Genomic DNA, 24164 nt, shown 5'->3' on the forward strand with positions numbered 1-24164 from the left:
TGATTCTTCTAGTATTGCATCATTTTATTTATGTACAAACAATTATTTTCATTACTCAAATGTCCATAAAGAACCTACTATATTTCATAAAGACAGTGATTCTTCCTGCAGTAAGAAAGCAAGAAAAATGCATTTGAAGATCCAAAATTATAAAATGAACTTTGTGAAAGAAAAAATGTCACTGGTTGAGTACAAAATTTGATATAATATCTGGTATAGTCACAAGGCTCAGGCATCAATACCCAATTGGTACAAAATTCAAGAAAACACACTATCTATAAGACAATAAAACACTTCAAGAAATTCAATTATTAAACATAGAGTGGCTAAAGACACCTCATTTGGGGCCTAATCCCACAGTGATTACCTACAGAAAAGTATGAATTTAATAGCAAGTTTGCCCAAGCAAAGACCGTAGGATCAGGACCTTAGCATATAGGCAGTCTGGTATGGAAGTTACTCTTAGCTCTGCATTATTGCTAGCATAAATAAGTGTTTATAAATATTGTTACACGTATGATAATCAATATATAAATTAATAAAACTTCCACTTACTTGATCTCTTCCTGATTTATGTGATGTCATGTGGCGTTCAAGCTGTGTTCTATATGCAAATGTGTAACTGCATAATGAGCAACTAAAGTTATCCTCATTTTTTTCATGGCGATATTTAATGTGTTCCTTCAGAGAGGTAAAGCGTTTGTAACCTCTATCACAATATGGGCAGGTCAGCAGTTGGGAAAATGCATCTGGTGTTCCTGCAAAGGACAGACAATAAACCTTTATTTAGATAAAATGAAAGATCAAATATATTAATAAGAATAAACATGTTGGGGATATATTTTCACATACGTAAGTTCATGTAACTTCCATAATTTACATGGAGGAATATACCTCAGAATAAGAATTCTTATTTCAGTTTTTCCTAGCATGTATTCACTCATTGCCTGTGGTACAAATGTCACTAATATGCAATTGAGGAAAGAGGGAAAAAGGCAGAAAACAAACAGGTTTGATTCTGATCTCACTTATACCCAGGTTCACATTGATGTCACTCTACTGACTTCGATGGAGTTACTTGTGCTTTTCACCAGCATAAAGTAAAATCAGAATTAGTCTCTCTATGACTAGGCAGGACTCTGTGTGAGAAGACATGTTTATGGTTTTATATGTAAGTACATATATTCAAGAACTCTTACATTGCTATCTAAACATAAGTATATTATACAGAAAGTAACTTATGTATAACATTGTAAACATCCTGGCTGTTAATCTTCTCACATGTTTAACAATAAAAATGAAAATATTGTCTCAAAGGTCTCTTATTTTATTTTATTTTATTTTCAGATTAATAAAAACCTGGTTTTAGGAATGCAGGATTTACCATATTGGATCAGACTATTGATCTATAAAGTGCGGTACCCTGCCTCTGGCAGTTCCAATCCTTCATGCTTCAGAGGAAATGGAAGGCAATTCCTGCCATCATACAATTATCCAACTGTGCAGAGCAAGGGAGAGGGCAGAATTTCTATTTGAACCCCACTGATTATGATCTTATACCCTGAAGCACAAGATGTAAATTTGCATGGACTATTATTTTAACTTGCATAACTACAAATATTAATACCCATAAAATTAGCCAATACCTTTGAAAGTACTTCTAAATTATATATCTTGATGACCTGTGGCAATTAATACCACAGGTTGAGTATATGCTCCATAAAGAAGCATTTCCTTTTGTTTGCTTGGAATTTACTGCCTTTCAATTTTATCGAGTGTTCCATTGTTCTTGCACAGAGGGACAAAGAAAAGAGGAGACTTAGATCAATTTTCACTATATTCTTTGTAGTGTTGTGTCTCTCAACTAAGTCCCTTCTTAGTTTTTGCATTTTCAGTATAAGTAATGCTCATATTTGCAGGCATAGGTATAGTTTGACTTCTATATTGGGGGGGGGGGCGGGGCCGGCCTTAACTTTTTTTCCCCCCCAAAAAAAAAAAAAAAAAAAAAAAAAGGGAGCACTGCCCCGCCAAAACAAAAACAACCCCCCCAACACCGCCCCACCAAACAAAAACAACCCCCCGAGAGCTGCTCCGCTGAAACAAAAACAACCCCCGAACTCCGCCCCGCCGAAACAAACAAACAAAAACCCGAGTGCCGCCCCGCCACCCGAAGATTAACCACCCCTTACAAGGTGCCGCCTCAAGCACGTGCTTGGTCGGCTGGTGCCTGGAGCCCAATATGATGATCGGTTAGACCCTGAGAATGTGGGCAAGACCCACCAGGCAGATACCTGGGAAAGAATTCTCTGTAGTAACTCAGAGCCCTTTCCATCTAGTGTCCGGTCTCCAGCTATTAGGGATTTTTGCTACAGGCAGTCGCCAATGGGCCACATGCCATCATATGCAGTCTCACCATATCATCCCCTCCATAAACTTATCAAGCTCAGTCTTTGTTAGAACTATAAAGGGAAGGGTAACAGCTGTCCTGTGTACAGTACTATAAAATCCCTCCTGGTCAGAGACTCCAAAATCCTTTTACCTGTAAAGGGTTAAGAAGCTCAGGTAACCTGGCTGGCATCTGACCCAAAAGACCAATAAGGGGACAAGATACTTTCAAATCTGGGGGTGGGGGGGAGGCTGTTGTTTGTGCTCTTTGTTTGGGAGTTCGTTTGCTCTTGGGACTGAGAGGGACCAGATATCAATCCAGGTTCTCCACATCTTTCTAAACAAGTCTCTCATATTTCAAACTTGTAAGTAAATAGCCAGGCAAGGCGTGTTAGTTTTTAATCTTTGTTTTCTCAACTTGTAAATGTACCTTTTACTAGAGTGTTTATCTCTGTTTGCTGTACTTTGAACCTGAGGCTAGAGGGGGGTCCTCTGAGCTCTTGATTACCCTGTAAAGTTATTTTCCATACTGATTTTACAGAGATGATTTTTACCTTTTTTCTTTAATTAAAAGCCTTCTTTTTAAGAACCTGATTGATTTTTCCTTGTTTTTAGATCCAAGGGGTTTGGATCTTGATCCACCAGGAGTTGGTGGGAGGAAGGAGGGGGATGGTTAATTTCTCCTTGTTTTAAGATCTAAGGAGTTTGGATCTGTATTCACCAGGGAATTGGTGAAGAGTTTCTCAAGGCTTCCCAGGGAAGGGAATCCACTTGGGAATGGTGGCAGCGGACCAGATCTAAGCTGGTAGTTAAGCTTAGAAGTTTTCATGGAGGCCCCCACATTTGTACCCTGAAGTTCAGAGTTGGGAAGCAGCCTTGACAGTCTTGAAGCTAGTTAGTTTTTTTACCCCCCCACTGCTCCCTTTGGGAGGCTGCTCCAGAACTTCACCCCTCTGATGGTTAGAAACTTTCACCTAATTTCAAGCCTAAACTTGTTGATGGCCAGTTTATATGTATTTGTTCTGGGTCCACATTGATGCTCAACTTAAATAACTCCTCTCCCTCGATGGCATTTATCCCTCTGATGTATTTATACAGAGCAATCATATCTCCCCTCAGCCTTATATTGGTTAGACTAAACAAGCCAAGCTCTTTAAATCATAAGATAGGTTTTCCATTCCTCAGATCATCCTAGTAGCCCTTCTCTACACCTGTTCCACGTTGAATTAATCTCTTTCTTAAACATGGGAGACCAGAATTGCACAAAATACACCAGAGGAGGTCTTATCAGTGCCTTGTATAATGATACTAACACTTCCCTGTCTCTACTGGAAATACCTCACCTGATACATCCTAGGACCGCATTAGCCTTTTTCACAGTTGCATCACATTGACGGCTCATAGTCATCCTGTGATCAACCAATACACTCAGTTCTGTCTCCTCCACTGTCACTTCCACCTGATAAATCCCCAGCTTATAGCAAAATTCTTGCTGTTAGTCCCTCAATTCATCACCTTGCACTTTGCACTATTAAATATCATTCCGTTTCTATTACTCAAGTTTACAAGGTCATCTAGATCTTCTTGTATGATATTCCAGTCCTCCTCGGTATTGGCAATACCTCCCAACTTTATGCCATCTGCAAATTTTATTAGCACACTCTCACTTTCTGTGCCAACGTCAGTAATAAAAATGTTAAATAAAGTTGGTCCCAAGACTGATCCCTGAGGAACTCCACTAGTAACCTCCCTCGAGCCTGACAATTCACCTTTCAGTATGACCTATTGTAGTCTTCCCTTTAACCAGTTCCTTATCCACCTTTCAGTTCTCATATTAATCCCCATCTTCTCCAATTTAACTAGTAATTTCTCATATGGAAGTATATCAAATACCTTACTGACATCCAGGTAGATTAGATCTACTGCATTTCCTTTGTATTTCAGTTCTCATATTAATCCCCATCTTCTCCAATTTCTCATGTGGAAGTATATTAAATGACATCCAGGTACATTAGATCTACTGTATTTCCTTTGTCTAAAAAGTCAGTTATCTTCTCAAAGAAAAGTATTAGTAACTTTGTTACTACCTCTTGAGTACAACTGAAACATTTGTAGAAAAAAATCTAGTTACTTTCTATCATTTAGGCTACTTATTTTTTGCAGTTCACCAAGCTTGGAACAGATCATTTAACTTTAGGAAACATCCTAACAGCCCTTTCTTATCTCAATCACCTGTTAATCATTCTGTTTATAAACAAAATTCTGACTCCCTGCCTCAGGGGCACAAGCTGTTAGCAGTCTCCTGTCTCCTCTGCTGAACTCATGACATTGCACACTTAGGCTGCCTGCCTAAGGCTTGCAGTTTGGGAGGGCAATGCCGAGCTCCCTAAACTCTGCCTACGTTTGCAGGTTAGCTATGTAAAACCTACTGTTTCTTGTACCCTACTGTGGATACTTTCAATCTCTCTCTGCCTTATTGTGTTCAGCAAAACTGAACACAATAGTAAAGGTATGGCCATCCTATCATCATCTTTCTATAATGTCTATTTTCTGTCCCATTTATAATTCATTTTTAAGTGATGCAGAGTGATGTGGAAACCCACTCCACTCCAGTCTGAGTACCACTCAATGTGTATTACAGTATCTTGCACTTGTTTAATTTACATTTAGGGTGTAATATTTAAAAGGTTCATTGTGGCCTAACACTGCTTCCAGTGAAGTCAATGGCAAAATGGTAACAGAATAAATCAGGGCATTTTAAAATCCCACCCTTAGTCTTCCATCATGCTGCCTAATTCCCAAGTTTCACTGCATCCTTTTCAAGTGTCTCACAAGTTGCTTAGTTTTGTGTCACTGACAAGCAGAGGTGCTGATTCCATGGGTGCTCTAGCCTTGGAGTACCCACGGAAAAAAATTAGCGGGTGCTTAGCACCCACTGGCAGCCAAGCTCCCTTCTCTCCCCCAGCGCCTCCCGCCTGCCAGTGGCCCTGTTGATCAACTCCTCTTCCTCCCTCCCAGTGGCTCCTGCCCACCACGATCAGCTGTTCCACAGAGTGCAGGAGGTGCTAAGAGGAAGGGGGAAGAGCAGGGAAGGGACACTCTTGGGAGAGGAGGTGGAACTGGGCGGGAAGAGGTGGGGTGGGGGCAGAGTGGGTACAGGAAGAGGCAGGGGTGGGGCCTTGGGGAAAAGGGTGGAATGAGGACAGCGCTTGGGGGAAAGGGTAAAACATGACCATGAGATTTATATCAACTCCCTGGCCAATGAAGCAGAGGACAGCCTAAAGTACAACAATATGCCTCCTGCCTATGCATCACACTCCTGACTGGCAGCCATAAACAGCCTTTTAACATCCGCATCACAAAACCAGGCAACTCACTCTGCTATTCGATGGACAAGTCCTGGAAGGAAGGAAAATACATTATGAAAGACACACTATGCACCTGCTGATGACTGTCCAAAGCCACGTGACCTGGCAAACCACATGGCTGCAGACACTGGGATGAAAAAACAGTTACTTACCTTTCTGTAACTGTTGTTCTTCGAGATGTCTTGGTCATGTCCATTCCATTCCAGGTATGCACGTGCCCACGTGTGCGGTCGTCATAGATTTTTGCCTTAGCATTATCTGTAGAGTCAGCAGTGGTGCCTCCTTGCGTGCCATGCTCATGCGCTGGTATATCAGGCACCACCAACCCTACGCCCTCTCAATTTCTTCTTGCCAGCAACTCCGACAGAGGGGCAGGAGGGCGGGTAATGAAATGGACATGAGCAACACATCTTGAAGAACAGTAGTTACAAAAAGGTAGGTAACTGTTTTTTCTTCGAGTGCTTGCTCATATCGATTCCATTCTAGGTGACTCACAAGCAGTGCCAATGGAGGTGGACTCGGTGTTCAAGGTCTTGCAGGGTGTAACCTTGAGACACTATCTCAAGACACTATCTCCAGCACACAACAGTCTGAGGTGACTCGCAACCAGGATGAATGGTAGGGATGAAGATGGTTGATGAAAGAACAGGGTGTATCCTGGGAGGTGACTGGGGCATCACTCTCGACTGCACCCTCAAAACGAATGCTTCTGGCCCCTTGGGTGCTTTGCTGGACCAAGCTGTGCAGGTGAGACTGCCAAGGCCTTGGTGGCGGGTGATGATGGCCAGAACTACTTTCTTGCAGACTGCGGCGTATGCATCCCCAATGAGAAAAGGGTGGCCCTAGTGTCCTTCAACCCATGCAGCCTCGCATCTGTTTGCTCTGAAAAAAAGATCGATCCCATCAAATGGAAAGTCTTGGATCCAGGTCTGCAGCTCTTGGGAGAGGCCTGCGGTCTGAAGCCAGGAGCTGCGCTTCATAATCACAGCTGCTGCGACCACCTTAGCCGTTGTGTCCCATGCCATTTGGAGGGAGCACCGAGCCACTGTGGTGCCCTCCTCCACCAGGTTGCCAAATTCCTGGGCCAAGCCCTGTGGGAGGGACTCCTTGAACTTATGGAGGGAGTCCCATAAGTTAAAATTGTATCTCCCTAGGAGGGACTGATGGTTTGCCATGTGGAACTGTAGGCTGCCAGTTGAATAAATTTTCCTCCCAAACAGGTCCAATCTTTTGGCCTCTTTATTTTGGGTGTCGAGCTGGTATGTCCTTGCTTATCCTTTTCATTGGCTGCAGAGACCACCAGCAAGCCCATGCGAGTGTGGATGTAAAGGTACTCAAACCCTTTGGCCAGGTCAAAGTATTTCTTTTCCGCTCTTTTTGAGGTGATAGGGATGGATGAGGGAGTTTGCCATGGGGCCTTGGCAATCTTGAGGACATCGTCATGCACTGGTAGTGTGACACAGGCTGGGGTAGCGGCTGACAGGACATTAAACAAGGTGTCCACTTGCTCATACATTTCCTCCACCCCCAGGATCAAGTTCTCGGTCACCCGATGAAGAAGGGCCTGGTGTTCTTTAAAATTGTCTGGCAGGCTGGTCCTCGAGGGTCCCGCAACTGCCTTGTCTGGGGATGAAGATGAGAACTGTACTGCTGGGGGAGGCCCTGGGGAATCTTCCCCCGGGTGGAAGGGAGGCTTGGGATAGGTGCAGGCTCCTTTGCCTTGACCTCCAAGCATGCCTCGTGCACCAAGCCCAGTGCCGTCAGTGTTGCCAGCTGTTGCTCCGAGGCAGCTGCTGATGAGAGGTGTGAAGGGGGCATCACTATGACCGGCACTCCCCATGCGCTCCAATAAGGCCACTGCACTGGTCACTGGCCGTGTTGCCAGGGCGGTACAGCTGATGTTGACGTGGCCTCAGGTGCCCATTCGTACTGGTGAAGTGTAGGCGAGCGGCTGAACTCTCCTGTGCCAGAAGAATTGCCTTGCGGTGGAGCCGTTGAAGCCTGAGTCTGTCTGCTGACCATTGCTGTTGGAGACTGGTGTCAAGGGGACTGGAAATGCAATGGGGAGTACTCCCACGGGGCAGGCAACCTGGACCTGCGCTGAGAAGATGACCGGTGGGAGGGCGAATGGTGCTGGTAGTACGGAGACCAGCGTCTCCCTCTAGGTGATCTGTGTCGAGACGGCGGGGACCACGATCCCAGTGCCAGTGACTGAGGACAAGCCCCAAAGGATCTGGGCTGTGACTCCGGTGATCTGCGGCGCAGGGGTGGAGAGCGCTGCTTTGTCTTGGGGGATCAGCAGTGCTTCACTGGCCCCGAGAGGTCTTAGCAGCTGGCTTGCCCTTATGGGGAGCCTTTGCTGATTCCTGAGGCACATGCTGCGTCGATGGTGTGAGTGGAGGCCTTTGCTCTCTTGGTGCCGGGGGAGTTTGTGAAGGTTTCAGTGCTGTCAGGAGTTTAGGTCCCATGCCACTCCCAGGAGTCGGTGGTGGACCTTTCAAGGGCTAAGGGCCCTGACTGGGGAAGGCACGAATGCGTGGCTCCAGAGTGGCTGGGTGGCCCAAAGTGGATCCCTTGTCTGATGACCCATGGCCCTTCTTGCCTGGTGCTGGGGAGCCGTGCTTCCTAGCCTTTTTTTTTGGGCACCGGCGACGGGGAATGGTGTTTAGATAAATCTGGTGTGCAGTCTTCACACTGGTGTTGGTGTGAGTGTGTATAGTGGTTCACAGCTTTCTCCATGTTTCTACATGATCCCAGGTATGTGGCAGGGATGCATTCTCTTCCCAGCATTATTCTGTGAAGCTATCAACTGGATATTGGGACTTGCCACTCCACATGTCAGAATCAAGATTGGTCAAGAAGTTTTCACTGACCAAGGCTACATCAATGATGCGGCCCTGCTAGTGATGAAGTCAGAGAATTTCAGCTCTGCCCTCCAAGGTCTCCAAGATGTTGTCTCCACTATGGAGTTGAACGCCTCATGGCATGAATCTTGGAGCTGGGCCACCAGAACCCCTGGTGCAGGTGGAATTGACTATTGTAGTGAGTGTTGATGAGTTCATTTACATAGGCTACAGGCAGAGTCCAAATAGGTGCAGCAAACTAGATGTTCTTTGATGAAAATATCTCACAGCCTCCTGCATGAAGTTCATGTCTCACTTATGGAAGCAAAAATGTCTTTGCACTGAGACTTGGGGTACATCTATACTACACACGCTGTAGTGTAGACCTATGGCCCAGCTGTGCGCTAAAAAATATTCAAAATTTGCCACTCTGGGCTGGCAGAGGGCGGGGCTGGCTGAATGGGAGACCACGTCTGGCAGCCTGCTGGAGTGCTCTTGCTAGGAGGGGGCTGGTGAGTGCCACATGGGGGCAGGGTGCGGGAGAGTGGGTCTCTGGGCAGGTTGGGACAGGGCTCTGGGCAGTGAAGGGGTGAGGGGCACTGGAAACTAGGAGTTTGTGGGGGTGCTGCAGCACAGGTCTTAGGTAGGGCTCCACTCCTGGCCCTGCGCCTCCGGTCCTGGCTGCCGGCCCACATTGGGCACTCTGCTCTTGGCCTGGCACTGGAGGTCCAGCTGCTTGCCTGGCACGGCGGGATCCAGGTCCTAGCTGCCAGCTGCCCAGCCCTGGGTGGCGGCGTCCCAGGATCTGGCTGCCTGGCCCTGGGTGGTGGGGTCCCAGCAGTCGGCTGCCCAGCCATGGGTGGCGGGGTCCCGGCAGTCGGCTGCCCAGCCCCCGGCAGCAGGGTCCCGACTATGGGGTCCGGCTGCCCAGCCCTGCGCTGTGGTCCAGGGTCCAGCTGCCTGGCCCAATGTTCCACTTCTGGCCCTGCTCTGTGAAGGGGTTTCTGGGGGGGCGGAGGGTGTTGGGCATAGAGGACTGTGTGTGTGTGTCCGGGGGGGGACTCTGTGGTTCTTAACCTGTGGCCTGCAGCCCACAATTATAAAAAGTTTGAGTACCACTGGTGTAGACACTTAGTACAGTGATGTAAGGGGTTCTGTTGCTGTAGAAAATCCATATGTGAGGATGGTTGTACGCAAACCTTTAGGTCAGAACGCCGGAATTACTGACTGTTTGTTTGCTTGGCCATGACCTTAGGAGGCCTGAACCCTAGGCCTCATCCAGAAGGCCTGATCCATAGACTATAGTCATTTACCCCAGGCAGGCGGCTGGGGCCATAGACCATGTAATTGCTCAAGCCCACACCTAGAGGGCCTGGGCCATAGACTATTGCCGTTCACCCCAGGCAGGAAGCCTGGACTACAGGCTGACTGGTTGTTTGCTTAATCCTCCTCTGTAGGTTTGAACTGCTAGTGTGCAATTGCGCGGCTGCACGCCAGGCTGCCTGACCAACTCTCCGATAGGCATACCAATTCCCGATGCCACCGGCGGGTGCACCCGGGCCCTGAGAGGTAGGAAGCTTACACTAACTTTCTAGTATAGACCAGCCCAAACTTCAGGATATATCAAACCTGTGTACTACCTGTATATATGGATCAGAAACCTGGACGTTCTTACAGGCAGACTTGGAGCAGCTAAGGACACTCCGTATGCACTGTTAGTGCCAAATCCTAAGGATAAACTTGTTTGACTTTGTGTGAAATGTCATAATCTTGCAGAGATCTGGCCTTCCTTCATTGCTCATTTCACTGAAAAACAGCATTGCATGCTTTTCAGCCATGATGCCAGGATGGACAAAAACACCCCAGCACAGCATGCTATCAATTTCTCCATTGATGTGCAAAGGGGTGCACGCCCTGACCCTACCTAGCACTGCCCCAAGTATTCATGGATTTGCAGGATTGAGCCAGATCTTGGAATTTCACTACACGATGCCTGGTGCCACACCCATCAATCATAGCCATCCTGGCTGGTGCAACAGTTCTCAGTAGGCTATGCATGTTTGATGATGTGTTTGCCACATCAGAAGCTTATATCTTATTTTTATTAAAAAACAAACATCTCTCTGCATGGCATAAAATCTTGGCACTTCAAAACAAAATTGCTTAAGTGTTAACACAACAAGTTATTTACATTTATTAGATTAACAAAGTAACTGAACTTTTTTTTATACAGACAGGCCATAATATTCAAAAATCAGAGCCTACATTTAGGCTACTAAGCCAGTACTTGGGTACCTAAGTGCTTTTGAAATTCCGAGGTTAAGTTTTTAGGAGTACAAGTCCCATTGACTACAAATGGCTGATGGAGCATAGCCTGGTCAAAGCACTTCAGTTTTCTTGACTTGTGGAGTTTCAATACATCTGAAGGTGATGTTGGTTGCAACAGACCATGGGCTGTTTGCTTATCAATTATTGTGTTTGTGTTGTTCTTGCAGTAAGGATTTGAATAAGACTAAGGAATTGTTTTTCAGTTTAGATCAGTATTTTTCTTTACAGCTATGAATTTCCAGTAAGAAACTTCTTAATAGAAAAAAATCTGTGTAAAATCTGAAATTTTGCTAACAACCAAGAAATGAATTAAGAAAATTAGTGCAGAACATCCATTTTTGCAATGTAAGGTTATAAAATGGGAAGAAAGAACTAGCAATATGTAAATAAAAAAATCTGATTTCAACTAAAAATTGTGTTTTAAATTTTAAAAATATTTAATTTTTTGTAAATAATATTTTTTTATCTATCTTGCAATTTATCTCCACTATGAAAAACAACCATTAATTGTTATTTTTCTACTGTTTAGCCATTTCTTATTCCAGAAGAGAATTTTGTATGTAAGCCAGTATTTCCTATTTTCTTATTAGTCTTTTGAGAAGGAACTTGCCAGAAATTATTTAGATCTTCAAGGAATTATTATCTAGCAGATTCTCTTTGCCAATTATTTTTATTAAATGTTTTAAATAACCAACCAGTTACAGAGACACAAGTTACTTTGACAGAAAGTGTGCTAGTTTGATTCAATCCATTTACATTTATTTAAATGTTGTTTTATTATGCCTTTGCATATATTATCAAATGAAGTTCTAAACTGTTATTTTACGCTCCTTTATTGTAGACTAGCATGTCCACTTAACAATTCCCAGTACAAATAATCAAAACCCAAATGTTTTAATTATCGCATGTATCAATTGTTACTTTCACACAAGACAAGTAAGTGAAACAGAATTTATAAGAGGGTATAAGCAAAATCTATCATAAAAATAAATAGTCAATGCTAAACCTAAGGCCATTTAAGCTTCAGAAACCTTAAAAGTAATTTTTGCTTGATTATACCCTCATTACATAACAATCAGCAGTTTGAACTTCCATTTATTTCAACAGCTACACAGTCTACAATAGATGCCTGGATCTTTATTTTTCTAAAATATAGGGAATTTCTAGATCAACCTTTCAGTGTAATTCATTTTGTAAAGACTACTGATTAGTGAAATAATATTTACCATTTTCATCCTGACCACTAGCTTCTGGTGTGCCTTGTCTCTGGTCCTCCTCAGGTGCTTCAGGGTAAATAACAGCTGTATCTTCCTGTTGAAGGAATTCTTCAACATTGGGGTCATGATTTTGTTCATTTTCTACTTCAGAATCACCTTCATCTTCTTTTACTAAAATAAAAAAAAAAAGCTTTGTTAATGGAATTTCAATGTCATAAGAAAACATTTTAAAATAATACATAAATAACAATAATATTTCGCACTTTTATAGCATCTTCCATTCAAGGATCTCAATGTACTTCACAAATCTTAATTAAGTCTTAGGTTAAGCCCTGTGAGAGAAAAGAGTTTTAGCCCAATTTTACAAATAGAGAAACTATGACATAGTGAAGTTAAAGGGATACCAACTTAAACAAAATCGAAGTTGTTTGTATAATGTTTCGCTGTTTTCCTTGCAGGCTCAGTTATTTAGTCAGTCACTGTCCCCTGTCTGTGTTTCACATAGCAATTGGGGGAAGAAATAAGAAAATGTGGTTGTAAAACTATGAAAATTAGCAAGCAGAGTTAGAGGACCATGTCTTAAACTATTTTTAGATATTGACTAGATTTCAAGTTGGCAGTGAGATTTTGCTCAATATCACACAAAGTATGTATCAAAACGAGGCATTGCATGTGGATTTCCTGGGGTAAGCTGAAAACAGTAGTTGAACAGATAAGACGTAATTAATTTCTAAATAGGCACATTCAAAGGAACCACCTATTTGGAACAACAATCAATTCCACTGCACTAGTTGGACCTAGGGTTTGCCTTATAAAGTATACAGACTGAAAAGAAATCACCTACAGGTCGCAATTATCAAGGCTCCCTTCAAACCACTAAATGGTGGCATTATGTTTTTATTTCCCTTTGTGGATTCCCTTCCTGAATGGTTCCTCCATCTTCAGATTAATAAAAGATAATACAAAAATAAAAACTTAGGACAATTTTTTTTTAAAGTCCTAACTTTGTCCATGTTAGGCTCCTTTGTTCCACTTAACTTTTCCAAAAATCTTAGGATAAAATGATGGATTCTTGGTCATGATTGAGTGATCCTATTCTGAATGTCGCTTGCCATTCCTGCAGCTTCTTTGGATCCTGGAATTGCAAGGCTGAATTTGTTGCCTTCAAGAGTCGATTTAAAGTTTGTTCATTACTGCAAACGCGTAGGACATATTCATGCAGATTTTCACTGAAAAGCATGCTTGCTGGCTGAAATGCAGTAAGCTTGAGAGTTTGAGTAACTTGTTCACAGGGTTTGGCCACAGGTTTCAAACAGTTTACTCTGGATCTAGTTAGTACTGTTCCAAATCATCTAGGTTTAAACTTGGCACAAATCAATGATCAACTTCAATTGTTTTTCATTAAAACTGTATTTCACTATTAGCAAAAATACAGTTAAATATTTTACATAAACTATAGCATGACAAATATTTGCTAGTAAATATTTGCTGGAATACATTATTCATGCAGCTTACACTTACTGCCATGAAATGTATTTTATGAAAGCTTTGACTGTAAATTACTATCCTATACTTCATTCTCAGTTATTAATGTGAAGCATATTTTTAATAAGAAGGTAAAGCTTTACCATTTGTCTCACAGTGTGAAGTCTCACACTGTAAAGTAGTTCTTTGTTCTCTTTGGTATTGACCTTATGGTTAAAATATGTATACCAAGATTAAAAAAATGCAAACATATTTCCAAATAATCCTACATTTTTGTATGGTGCAGGGGTGGCCAAACTTACTGACCCTTTGAGCCGCATATGACAGTCTTCAGGAGTTCAAGAGCTGGGAGGCACCTGCCGGGGCTCGGGGCTTCAGCTCCAGTGGAGATGCCTGCTGGGGCTTGGGGCTTCAGCCCTGCTCCTGCTCGAGCCCCAAGCTCCAGCAGGTACACCCTGCAGAGCTGAAGCCACGAGACCCCCTGACCTGCTGTGCAGAAGCCCCTACCCCACCACCCTGCTGCAAGGCAGAGGTCCTGAGCTCCACCCCCCAAGTCTGGTAGGTGGAGAATTGGCAGGGGGGATGGGTGGGGAGCTCCATGAGCCGCACTTTTACAGTTAAAGAGCCGCATGTGGCTCACAAGACACCGTTTGGCCACCCCTGGTATAATGCTTATTACTCTAGTATCTATGTACTGACCAATTAGCATATATCTTAATTTATCTGACCATTTAAAAATAGTATATAGATTCCCTTAAAGTATACAGTGATTATTTTCAACATTACTGAAGAAAAATATAGTAAGCAAAAAGGAGCTGTACATTTTCTAGCATAGTATTGAAGATGAAGACACACATTCTATTTTATCTACTCTGTAATATTACTATTAACAGAAGAGTTAATACTGAGATATTAACTCTAGTTCATTTTAATGGCTATGGGTTTAGGCTCTGTCTTGTGGCCCATAGCAGCGCGCTATACCACCATGTGAAACACCGGTGACAGAGTCCTCATCCTTTCCTTTCTCCTAAAGTCAGGCTAAGCTGCTGCAGAGGCACTGCAATTAGCCCCTTGGGGAAAGGGGCTGCTTTGTGTCATTTGTCAGCAAAACCTCAAGACTGAAGAGATCTAAACTGGGAGTCCAGTCTAGTCGTCTTCACCAAGAACAGTGTTTGCAACTTACCGCATCAAGTAGAGGAGAGAAAGGCAATTTCAAAAGAAAGGTGAGGGGGAATCCTAAAAGATTTCCAGAGATACTACATTATTCCAATCCCAAGAACATTCTATGGATAAGGGGCACAGATTGCGGAATTTAATTAGACAAATACCTGTACATCCAGCTTCATCGGCTTGAGCTTCAGGCCCCAGGATTTCTTTTGTTTCTTTTCCATCTGAAATATAATATTACAAAAGAGGAATAATTAGCATTTAAAAATACCATCATCTTTCTTTGCATATTACAAACGTTCCCTTATTTCTTAAACAAAAATTTCCATATTTTTCTAATGTTTGGGGAAAATATATTTAAATCTCATATACTTAAAAAATATGGATTCCTCATGATTTTAGCTGTATTGAGTTTCTCAGGTCGTAAAGATTTTACGAGAAAAAGAAACTGCAATTTTAACAGAAGGCAAACATACAATACCAAAGTAATTATTTGAAGACAGGGAAAAAATAGGATAAGGATTGCTGTTACATATCCAAATATGGTATTTTTGTAGTACAAGTATCTTTCTGGCAAGTACAAAGTGTGCTGCTTAGAATGAAGGTAAGTAGTTTGTTCTTAGTATCTGATTCACTAGATTATTGCTTTCAGAGGTTAATTTATTGTAAGATTAACACATTTGCTCTGCTTTTTCTAACTAGCAAAATCAGCAGATCATCAGTAATTACTCCAAAATTATTTTCAACAATCTATCATGTAATACTGTATAATTACCTGCAAACATCTAGAGCTTATTAAACTCAGCCAAATAAAAATCATTATGAGAGTTCTTGCTAGGTTTGACTATTGAATTGAGAAAACAAGAAAATACTGGTACTGAATTAAAGCATATATTTCAGTTGTGTAAAACTGATTTTAAGTGTTTTACCAACTTCTTTCCTGTGTATTGGAATTACCACACCACCGCCCCAAGCAGCCAAACAAACAAACAAACAAACAAACAAAAAAGCCGCAATCGCAATTGCGATCTGCGGCTGCAATTCGGCGGGAGGTCCTTCACTCCAAGCGGGACTGTCCCCCAAATTGCCGCCGAACAGCTGGACGTGCCGCCCCTCTCCGAATTGGCCGCCCCAAGCACCTGCTTGGTAAGCTGGTGCCTGGAGCTGGCCCTGCCACTTATACAAAAGTACTATTACTGACACCACTGCATATCTCTGGGCAGTTGGATGATTTATTGAAGGATTCATATATCTCTGCAAAATAGGACTGACTTCAAAATCATGATCTGACATTTCCTTATGTGCTAATTTTAAATCAGTTTTAAGACTGAGTCTAAACAAGGCACTAAATCTGGTGAAACTGTTCTATGGGTCATGGTGTTCTCCACACCATTTCAGAATGGTGACCCTCTATACTGGAAGGTCACTTTCACTACCAGCCCCATATTTTCATCAAATATGTATTGATGGTGGCCATCATTTATTGTTTCTGTCTACGGTTTTCTCTCTAGAAACAGTGGCTCCAGATGGGGGGGTTTTAAGTGAAGCTTTTGCTGCTGAAGGAGCTAGAATAGCAGTCCTATACAAGAGTCCAAAATTCTTTCATTAATTACAAATCTAATATAGCACAGACACTGACAGCTGAGGCTTCTGCACACACCTCCACCAACATGCCTCAACTCTTTGACTATTAACAAGAGAGGCAATTAGTCCTGAAGGTTATGGTACTTTTAAAATTTGGAGACATGTCCAGTATGAACTTGTCTAAGGTTACCAACTCACTTTATACAGGCTACTAAACATCTTTCAATCAGTAAGAACTTTCAGACTGTATTGATTTGAGCCAGTAGCTGGTAGTGAACATGAAAACCCTTATAGTCTACTAAATGTCTCTTGAGCCATCCAGTTGTCCAGTTCCCTTGTGTTCTGTGATAGACAGTGGCACTTCAGGAATGAGCCGTGTAGTATGTGGAATGTTGATAAAAGCATGGTAACTTGTACTTGCAATTGTAATCAATACATGCTCAACTATGGTATTCTTATTTAGTACAAGTTCTGGTATGAAGTGCAGAGTCTGGATCTGAAGTCAGTGTCTATCTAAGCCCATCACAATCTATAGAATTTTCCAACCCAAAGGTCACATCAAACTTGAAATAATACCAAAAAGAGAAAAAAGAGCCAACTAGTTGCTCAAATATTTTTCAGCTGAAGTGTTATTCAAGATTAATGCTAAATATGCTTTTCTAGTTCAGGAATGTTCCGCTGATGGTAGGTGCTGTATAAAAGCTTTAAAAATCTTTGGTTCTCTAAAAACAGAAGAGTGGAATCTACATCTTTATTCCAAAAAGTACTTTTTGCACAATGCATAGAGATCCCGTGGAACTCACTGCCACATATAGCAAGTCCAAGAACTTAGAGGTATTAAAAAAAGGCAGCAGATCATTTACAGTATATGAATAATGAGAAAATCCACAGTTACATTAATTAGGACAAAAAATACAAGTGCTTCAGAGACTACACCAGCTGGTGGGGGTTAAATAGATTATTCTATAATTGTCCATTATGGGGATTCTAGCATGTTCCTCTACGTTCCTCTGGCACAATGGGACTCTCAACAATAAGAGTAAAGCTCACCCATGCAAGGAAACACAATTTTCTCTGGGGTACTCTGAGATTGTAGAATGAACTCCCCCAGGAACTGAGGACCATCACAGACCTCATCGCTTTTTGCTCCAAGGGCAAGGCACATTTCTTTGACTTTGCTGTCTCTAAATATACACATTGCAATGTTTATTAATAAATTAAAAAAAAAAAACACTACCAAAACAAGACACTCCACTGCACATGCTTCTCCCTCTGGGGAAAAAATGAGAGAACAAACGAGACATGACAGATGCACTACTGGAAAGCACTCAGATACTACAATGATAAGCATGGCATAAAACCTGAATAGAATAGAATAGAATAGAATAGAATAGAATAGAATAGAATAGAAAAACATCTGGTCCTGTCCCCCTTTCAGATATAGGATACTAGACTAGATGAACTACTGATCTGATCTGGAATGACAATTCCTATGTTCTTATGCTCCCACAGAAGTGAGCTAAAAGTGTTGTAATCACACAACAAATGCTAGAATCCATAATTTGTAGTGGTTATTAAAAAAGCAAGGGCATGCTACCTTTTTAATCAATACAGAAGCCAATTTCTGCTTTACACATAAACTGAGGACTTCTAGGACTACTTTAAGTTCCATTTTAAATAGATTTTTCCAAAAGGAAAAGGATGAATAATCAAACTACCCTAATAGTGGAGACAGTAGTAATGAAGACTGACAGAAGTCTACGGAACTAATAGGTTAGAAAGTATGCCTGCACTTGCAGATGTTTTTACAAACAAGATATATAATTAAAGGAACACTGGAGTGGTTTAATCTAGCTCTAATTTTGACCATCACTTGAAAAGTCTTAGTCATAGACAAATCCATGTTTTGTTGGTCTGATCCAATCCACCAATGGTAACTGTCATGTGCTTCAAGTCCAAAAGCTTTACATGCTGTAAATCCACTAAAACCAAATACTTAGTTTATTTAAAATAGTCCATACGACACAAAACCGTGTTTTCCCCTATAAAAAGGGCTCTTCATTAGGACAATGGGATCTGCTGGAGAGGTGGGGTTATTAATGTAGTTTACTTACTATTTATAACAATTTACAGCAAGCCACTCTGGCTTCATAACAGGCAAAAATAATATTAGCCAAGCTGATCCTGAGTAATTTAAGATTTCAGTGGCAACAGGATTTAATTTTACAGAAGGTAAAAAAAATTCCCCAAATCTACTAGTTTGTAAACTCTTCATGGTATGGACTATGCCTTCCTGTGTGCTTGTACAGCACCTAGGGACCCGATCCTGATTAGGCCTTTGGGCACTATCATAATCAATAAACAAACAGCAGTAATTTCATATCCACCTATTGAGCTTTCATCTTTCTTTTTTCTTCCTGTAGGAAGGTATTCTGTGTCCTGAAGTTACACAAATTTAACTCAGTCTTTGTAAATTCCCCACAGTGTTAACCTTTACATAGCAGATGTTTAATAACCAGAATATGTATTCTATATTTTTTGTTATATTATTTGCAGAAGTGTGTTGCAAGGCTAACAAATATACAATCACTTTAATGACTGTAGTCATATATGTTCAGCAAAGGATGGGAACATCGGTGAACAGTTTACCTTGCATTCAGGAGTCAAGGACTATGCTGCAAACATAGCCACTGGGGAGCAGAAAGGAGAAAAAGATATCCAGTGCTAGGGAGAAGAATGCAGGACAGTCTCTGATCAAACAGAATAATAGAATATCAGGGTTGGAAGGAACCTCAGGAGGTCATCTAGTCCAGTCCCCTGCTCAAAGCAAGACCAACACCAACTAAATCATCCCAGCCAAGGCTTTGTCAAGCCGGGCCTTAAAAACCTCTAAGGATGGAGATTCCACCACCTCCCTAGGTAACCTATTCCAGTGCTTCACCACCCTCCTAGTGAAATAGTGTTTCCTAATATCCAACCTAGACCTCCCCACTGCAACTTGAGACCATTGCTCCTTGTTCTGTCATCTGCCACCACCGAGAACAGCCGAGCTCCATCCTCTTTGGAACCCCCATTCAGGTAGTTGAAGGCTGCTATCAAATCCCCCCCCCCCCCCTCCAGGGTCGGCTCCAGGCACCAGCTGAGCAAGCAGGTGCTTGGGGCGGCCAAGGGGCGGCATGTCAAGCTCTTCGGCGGCAATTTGGTCCCTCTCAGAGGGAAGGACTTGCCGCTGAAGAAGAAAGCGGCGCGGTGGAGCTGCCACCGATCGCGATCATGGCTTTCCCCCGCCCACAGCTTGGGGCGGCAAAAACCCTGGAGCCAGCCCTGTCCCCCTCACTCTTCTCTTCTGCAGACTAAATAACCCCAGTTCCCTCAGCGTCTTCTCGTAAGTCATGTGCCCTAGCCCCCTAATCATTTTCATTGCCCTCCACTGGACTCTCTCCAATTTGTCCACATCCCTTCTGTAGTGGGGGGACCAAAACTGGACGCAGTATTCCAAGTGTGGCCTTACCAGTGTCAAATAGAGGGGAATAATCACTTCCCTCGATCTGCTGGCAATGCTCCTATTAATACAGCCCATTGTATTACCCAATGCTCCTATTAATACAGCCCATTGGCCTTTTTGGCAATGAGGGCACACTGCTGACTCATATCCAGCTTCTCGTCTACTGTAATCCCCAGGTCCTTTTCTGCAGAACTGCTGCTTAGCCAGTCGGTCCCCAGTCTGTAGCGGTGCATGCGATTCTTCCTTCCTAAGTGCAGGACTCTGCACCTGTCCTTGTTGAACCTCATCAGATTTCTTTTGGTCCAATCCTCCAATTTGTCTAGGTCACTCTGGACCCTATCCCTACCCTCCAGCATATCTACCTCTCCCCCGTGCTTAGTGTCATCCGAGAATTTGCTGAGGGTGCAATTAATCCCATCATCCAGATAATTAATAAAGTTGTTGAACAAAACCGGCCCCAGGACTGACCCCTGGGGCGCTCCAACTCTGCCAACTAGACATAGAGTCGTTGATCACTATCCGTTGAGCCCAACAATCTAGCTAGCTTTCTATCCACCTTATAGTCCATTCATCCAATCCATATTTTTTTAACTTTTTGGCAAGAATACTGTGGGAGACCGTATCAAAAGCTTTGCTAAAGTCAAGATATATCACATCCACCGCTTTCCCCATATCCACAGAGCCAGTTATCTCATCATAGAAGGCAATCAGGTTGGTCAGGCATGACTTGCCCTTGGTGAATCCATGTTGACTGTTCCTGATCACTTTCCTCTCCTCCAAGTGCTTCAAAATGGATTCCTTGAGGACCTGCTCCATGATTCTACCGAAGACTGAAGTGTGGCTGACCGGTCTGTAGTTCCCTGGGTTCCTTTCTTCCCTTTTTAAAATATGGGCACTATATTTGCCCTTTTCCAATTGTTTGGGACCTCCCCCGATTGCCACGAATTTGCAAAGAAAATGGCCAATGGCTCTGCAATCATATCAGCCAACTTCCTCAGCACCCTTGAATGCATTAGATCTGGACCCATGGACTTGTGAACGTCCAGCTTTTCTAAATAGTCCTTAACCAGTTAGTAGGAATCAGAGTTCTGCTATCCAAGAGTAGTCTGGACTTAATGCTAAAAGCCCCTTTAAATGTGATTTGCAGCACTTTGACTAAAGGCTTTTTGGGCATCTTCCACTCACCTCATCCTAGATGAGGACACCAGCAAATGAGTCAGATCCTTGGCACTGTTCTACCTGCTCTGCACTATTCCGAGTGAAGTGACAGGCCAGGACATGGAACAAAATCACGACTGGTAGTGCGGATGAACAATCTCTTGCTATCTATAGATGAAGGGATAGTCATACTCTTGGATCTCAGTGCAGCATTCAATATAGCTGATCATAGACTACTATTATCCAGCCTAAGAGAAGTAGCAGAGGCTCAGGCAGAAGCTCTAAAATGGTGTGAAACATTTCTCAAGGGCTACACACAGAGGGTAGTGATGGGCGTCTGTGCCTCTGAGGCCAGAGCCCTCATCTGTGAAGTACTATGCAGTTCCCTTCTCTTCCCTTCCTCTTCAATATTTACATACAGCTGCTCAGAGAAATGGAGAGATTTAATGGGCTCAAATGCCAACAATATGCAGAACACACACAACTCTACCTATTGTTCACAGCCTACAATATCACCACAGTCAGACAGTTAGGTAACAAAGATCAGCACATGGATAAGGTGGACTTGGCTGAAGCTAAACTCTAGCAAAAAGGAGGTTTTGCTTATAGACAGAGAAACACTTCAAAGAGTTTTTTGCCACAGTGCTGTCTCTAGTGGAGGAGGAGATATTCCACATATCATCAAGGCATTCTGTAGTGTAGTAATCTTTATAGACAACTTTCTGATTCTGGATTGGCACACAGCAAGAACTGTCTACAGTCAAGTTGATCTACCCTTTCTGACTGGCTAGGGCCTGTACTTTTTGGGAATAACCTGTCTTGAATCATACCACACTTCCATTATCTCTGAGCTTGATTACGTCATGCAGCTTACATTGGGCTTGAAAGCATCAGGCCTGAAAAAAGCTGCAACCAATGCAGAATGCTGCAGCATGCCTCCTCAGTAACCCAGGTTACTGAGAAAAGACAATCTGTACTTCTTTAACTTCAAAGCCTCTCTAGAAAACATCAATTGAAGTTTAAATTCTCAGCTGTCAGTTTTAAGGCTATAAAAACTGACATGGTCTGGTTATACAAGGTCTTACCCTCCAGGACCTTGACCACCCTCAACAGCTCTGCTCCTCAGAAATGATGGCTTTGCATACTTCAGGGGTGAAGCTTATAAGTGCAGGAAACAAGATTTTTTGAGGGCTGGCCCAAGAGTGTAGAATACACTCTGGCAGAAACTAAGAATAACCACAAACCTTATAATCTTCCCATTGACAAGCAAGACTCGCTTCAACATGGGTTTCCTGGATAGCAACCTACAGCATATTAGTTTTTGTTTTTTTTTTTTTGTTTTTTTTAAGTAGAAGTAAAAGACATAAACCAAATCTAACTCTTCCCCTTTGGAGTGAGGAGGATAGATGGAAAATGGTGAGAAAACATCATTTGACTGACATTAGTAACCATGCTTATTTTTTTTAACTTGGAAGGCACCAAGATACAAGTGTAAACTTAAATCAAAAGGAATACAGAAATAAAAATAGTTTAATAAGCATTGCATCCACTAGATATGAATGGCATCCGGTTGCTGAGTGTGTGCACATTATGGGTGAAATTCGCCACATACCAGATGCCTTGCACTTAAGCCCTACTTAAATTCTTAATGTGGGGTTTAAATGTTGCATGGGGTCTTGAGTGGGCCCTCTTCAGCAGCATAAATTTCATCTTATGTGGTTTTCAGAGCTTGAATATTTTGTTGATTCTATAAGGTCTTTTCAAAATTATACTCTTAATGCCAAAAGCTATTGCTCCTTGTTATGGATTTGAATTACACAAACACAAAAATGTATCTGAACTAATTTTTTCAATGCATTTGGATTCCTCAAATGTCTGAACTATTTTTTTAAACAGAGAAAGATAAAAAGAATCTTCTCTCATTCTATGATGCTTATACAGAAATCCAGCAGGAATGGAATTTTTCAGTCAAGTTTTAAACACCTGAAAAAAACTGTAAGAGGAGCAAAATATGCATTTTCTGAATTTCCTATATATTTTACTTGGAAATTTATCATGCCTTAGTTTAATAACATTATATTTTTTCATCAGAAAACTTTACTTTATAACAATATATTTTTTTTAAATATAATGTAGGTTTTAGTTTAAACTAAAAGGGGGGGGGGAAATAAGACCTTATAGAATCACAACACACACCAATGCTGGAACATTGCCATCAACTTGTATGGGATCATGTGGTTCACTTGTTGAGACATGTATGCGTGTTTCAGTTAAACCTCTTGAGATATACACCTTATATTTGAGACACCTGTTCTGAAGATCTTTTAGAACTTCAGTTAGAATTGCTGGAAACGGAAAGAAACTGATCTGATAATGAAATGTAGTTTAAGTATGTTGCACCTACTTTTACATTTTTCTGAACTGATCAATCAGATGAAAACCAAAAAGTACACTGAGTCCACATATGCAGGAAAAATTTCAGTACAGGTTAGTGATGAAAACACAACTTGCTACACATGCTGTAAACCAGTATTCTAAACACACACATAAGTGTTTCAGGGATGTTCTCAATCCTTCAGTTACTCACCCTATTGGCTTTCCCCTTTAAGACAAAAAGCACATATTCAAGTGCTGTTTCCTTAGACCTATGCTGTACAACCAAGAGCACCAAAATACTTGTAACTTAACTTTCTTACTACATATGTCAAAAATATAAATACACAGCAAATCGAAATGTTGTAAAACTACTATATCCTCCTCCTTTTCTCTGATTTATCTATTGCGAAATACTCAAATCACATACTTACATAAATCATAATGTTAACAAACCAAGAAAACCGACTTCTCTTCGCTATAAGAAGAATGTTTTAGAGTATGTATATTTTTCAGTATTGAATGTCAAAAACTTTTTTAGGAAACACACAGTATATTAATCTACTAGCTGTTCAAACAGCTATGAAAGTCTATGTTAGTAAAAATGACTGAAGTAGACATGATCATTTGCTGCATATTTAATGTATTTATAATAGAGACAAAAATCAAGAGTATAGTAAAGTTAATAACTGAGCCCAATCCAAAGTCATGGTTTTGTACAAATTTATACATATGGACCTATTTAGAGCCA

The 24164-nt window shown here is 41.9% G+C and overlaps 1 protein-coding gene across 3 annotated transcripts in view; it reads right to left on the reverse strand.

Moving 5' to 3' along the window:
• The window catches only part of ZEB1 (zinc finger E-box binding homeobox 1), a 198682-nt gene that overhangs the window by 24340 nt on the left and 150178 nt on the right, over positions 1–24164 (reverse strand). For all 3 annotated transcript variants that reach the window (XM_034760134.1, XM_034760136.1, XM_034760135.1), the window contains exons 3-5: positions 14955–15017; positions 12151–12312; positions 556–758 (exon numbers count right to left, since the gene is read on the reverse strand). In XM_034760134.1, coding sequence (XP_034616025.1) covers positions 556–758; positions 12151–12312; positions 14955–15017 — 428 coding nt within the window. The remainder of the gene's footprint in view (positions 1–555; positions 759–12150; positions 12313–14954; positions 15018–24164) is intronic.

The sequence above is a fragment of the Trachemys scripta genome, chromosome 2 (assembly GCF_013100865.1).
Source record: "Trachemys scripta elegans isolate TJP31775 chromosome 2, CAS_Tse_1.0, whole genome shotgun sequence".
Classification (NCBI taxonomy): Eukaryota; Metazoa; Chordata; order Testudines; family Emydidae; genus Trachemys; species Trachemys scripta.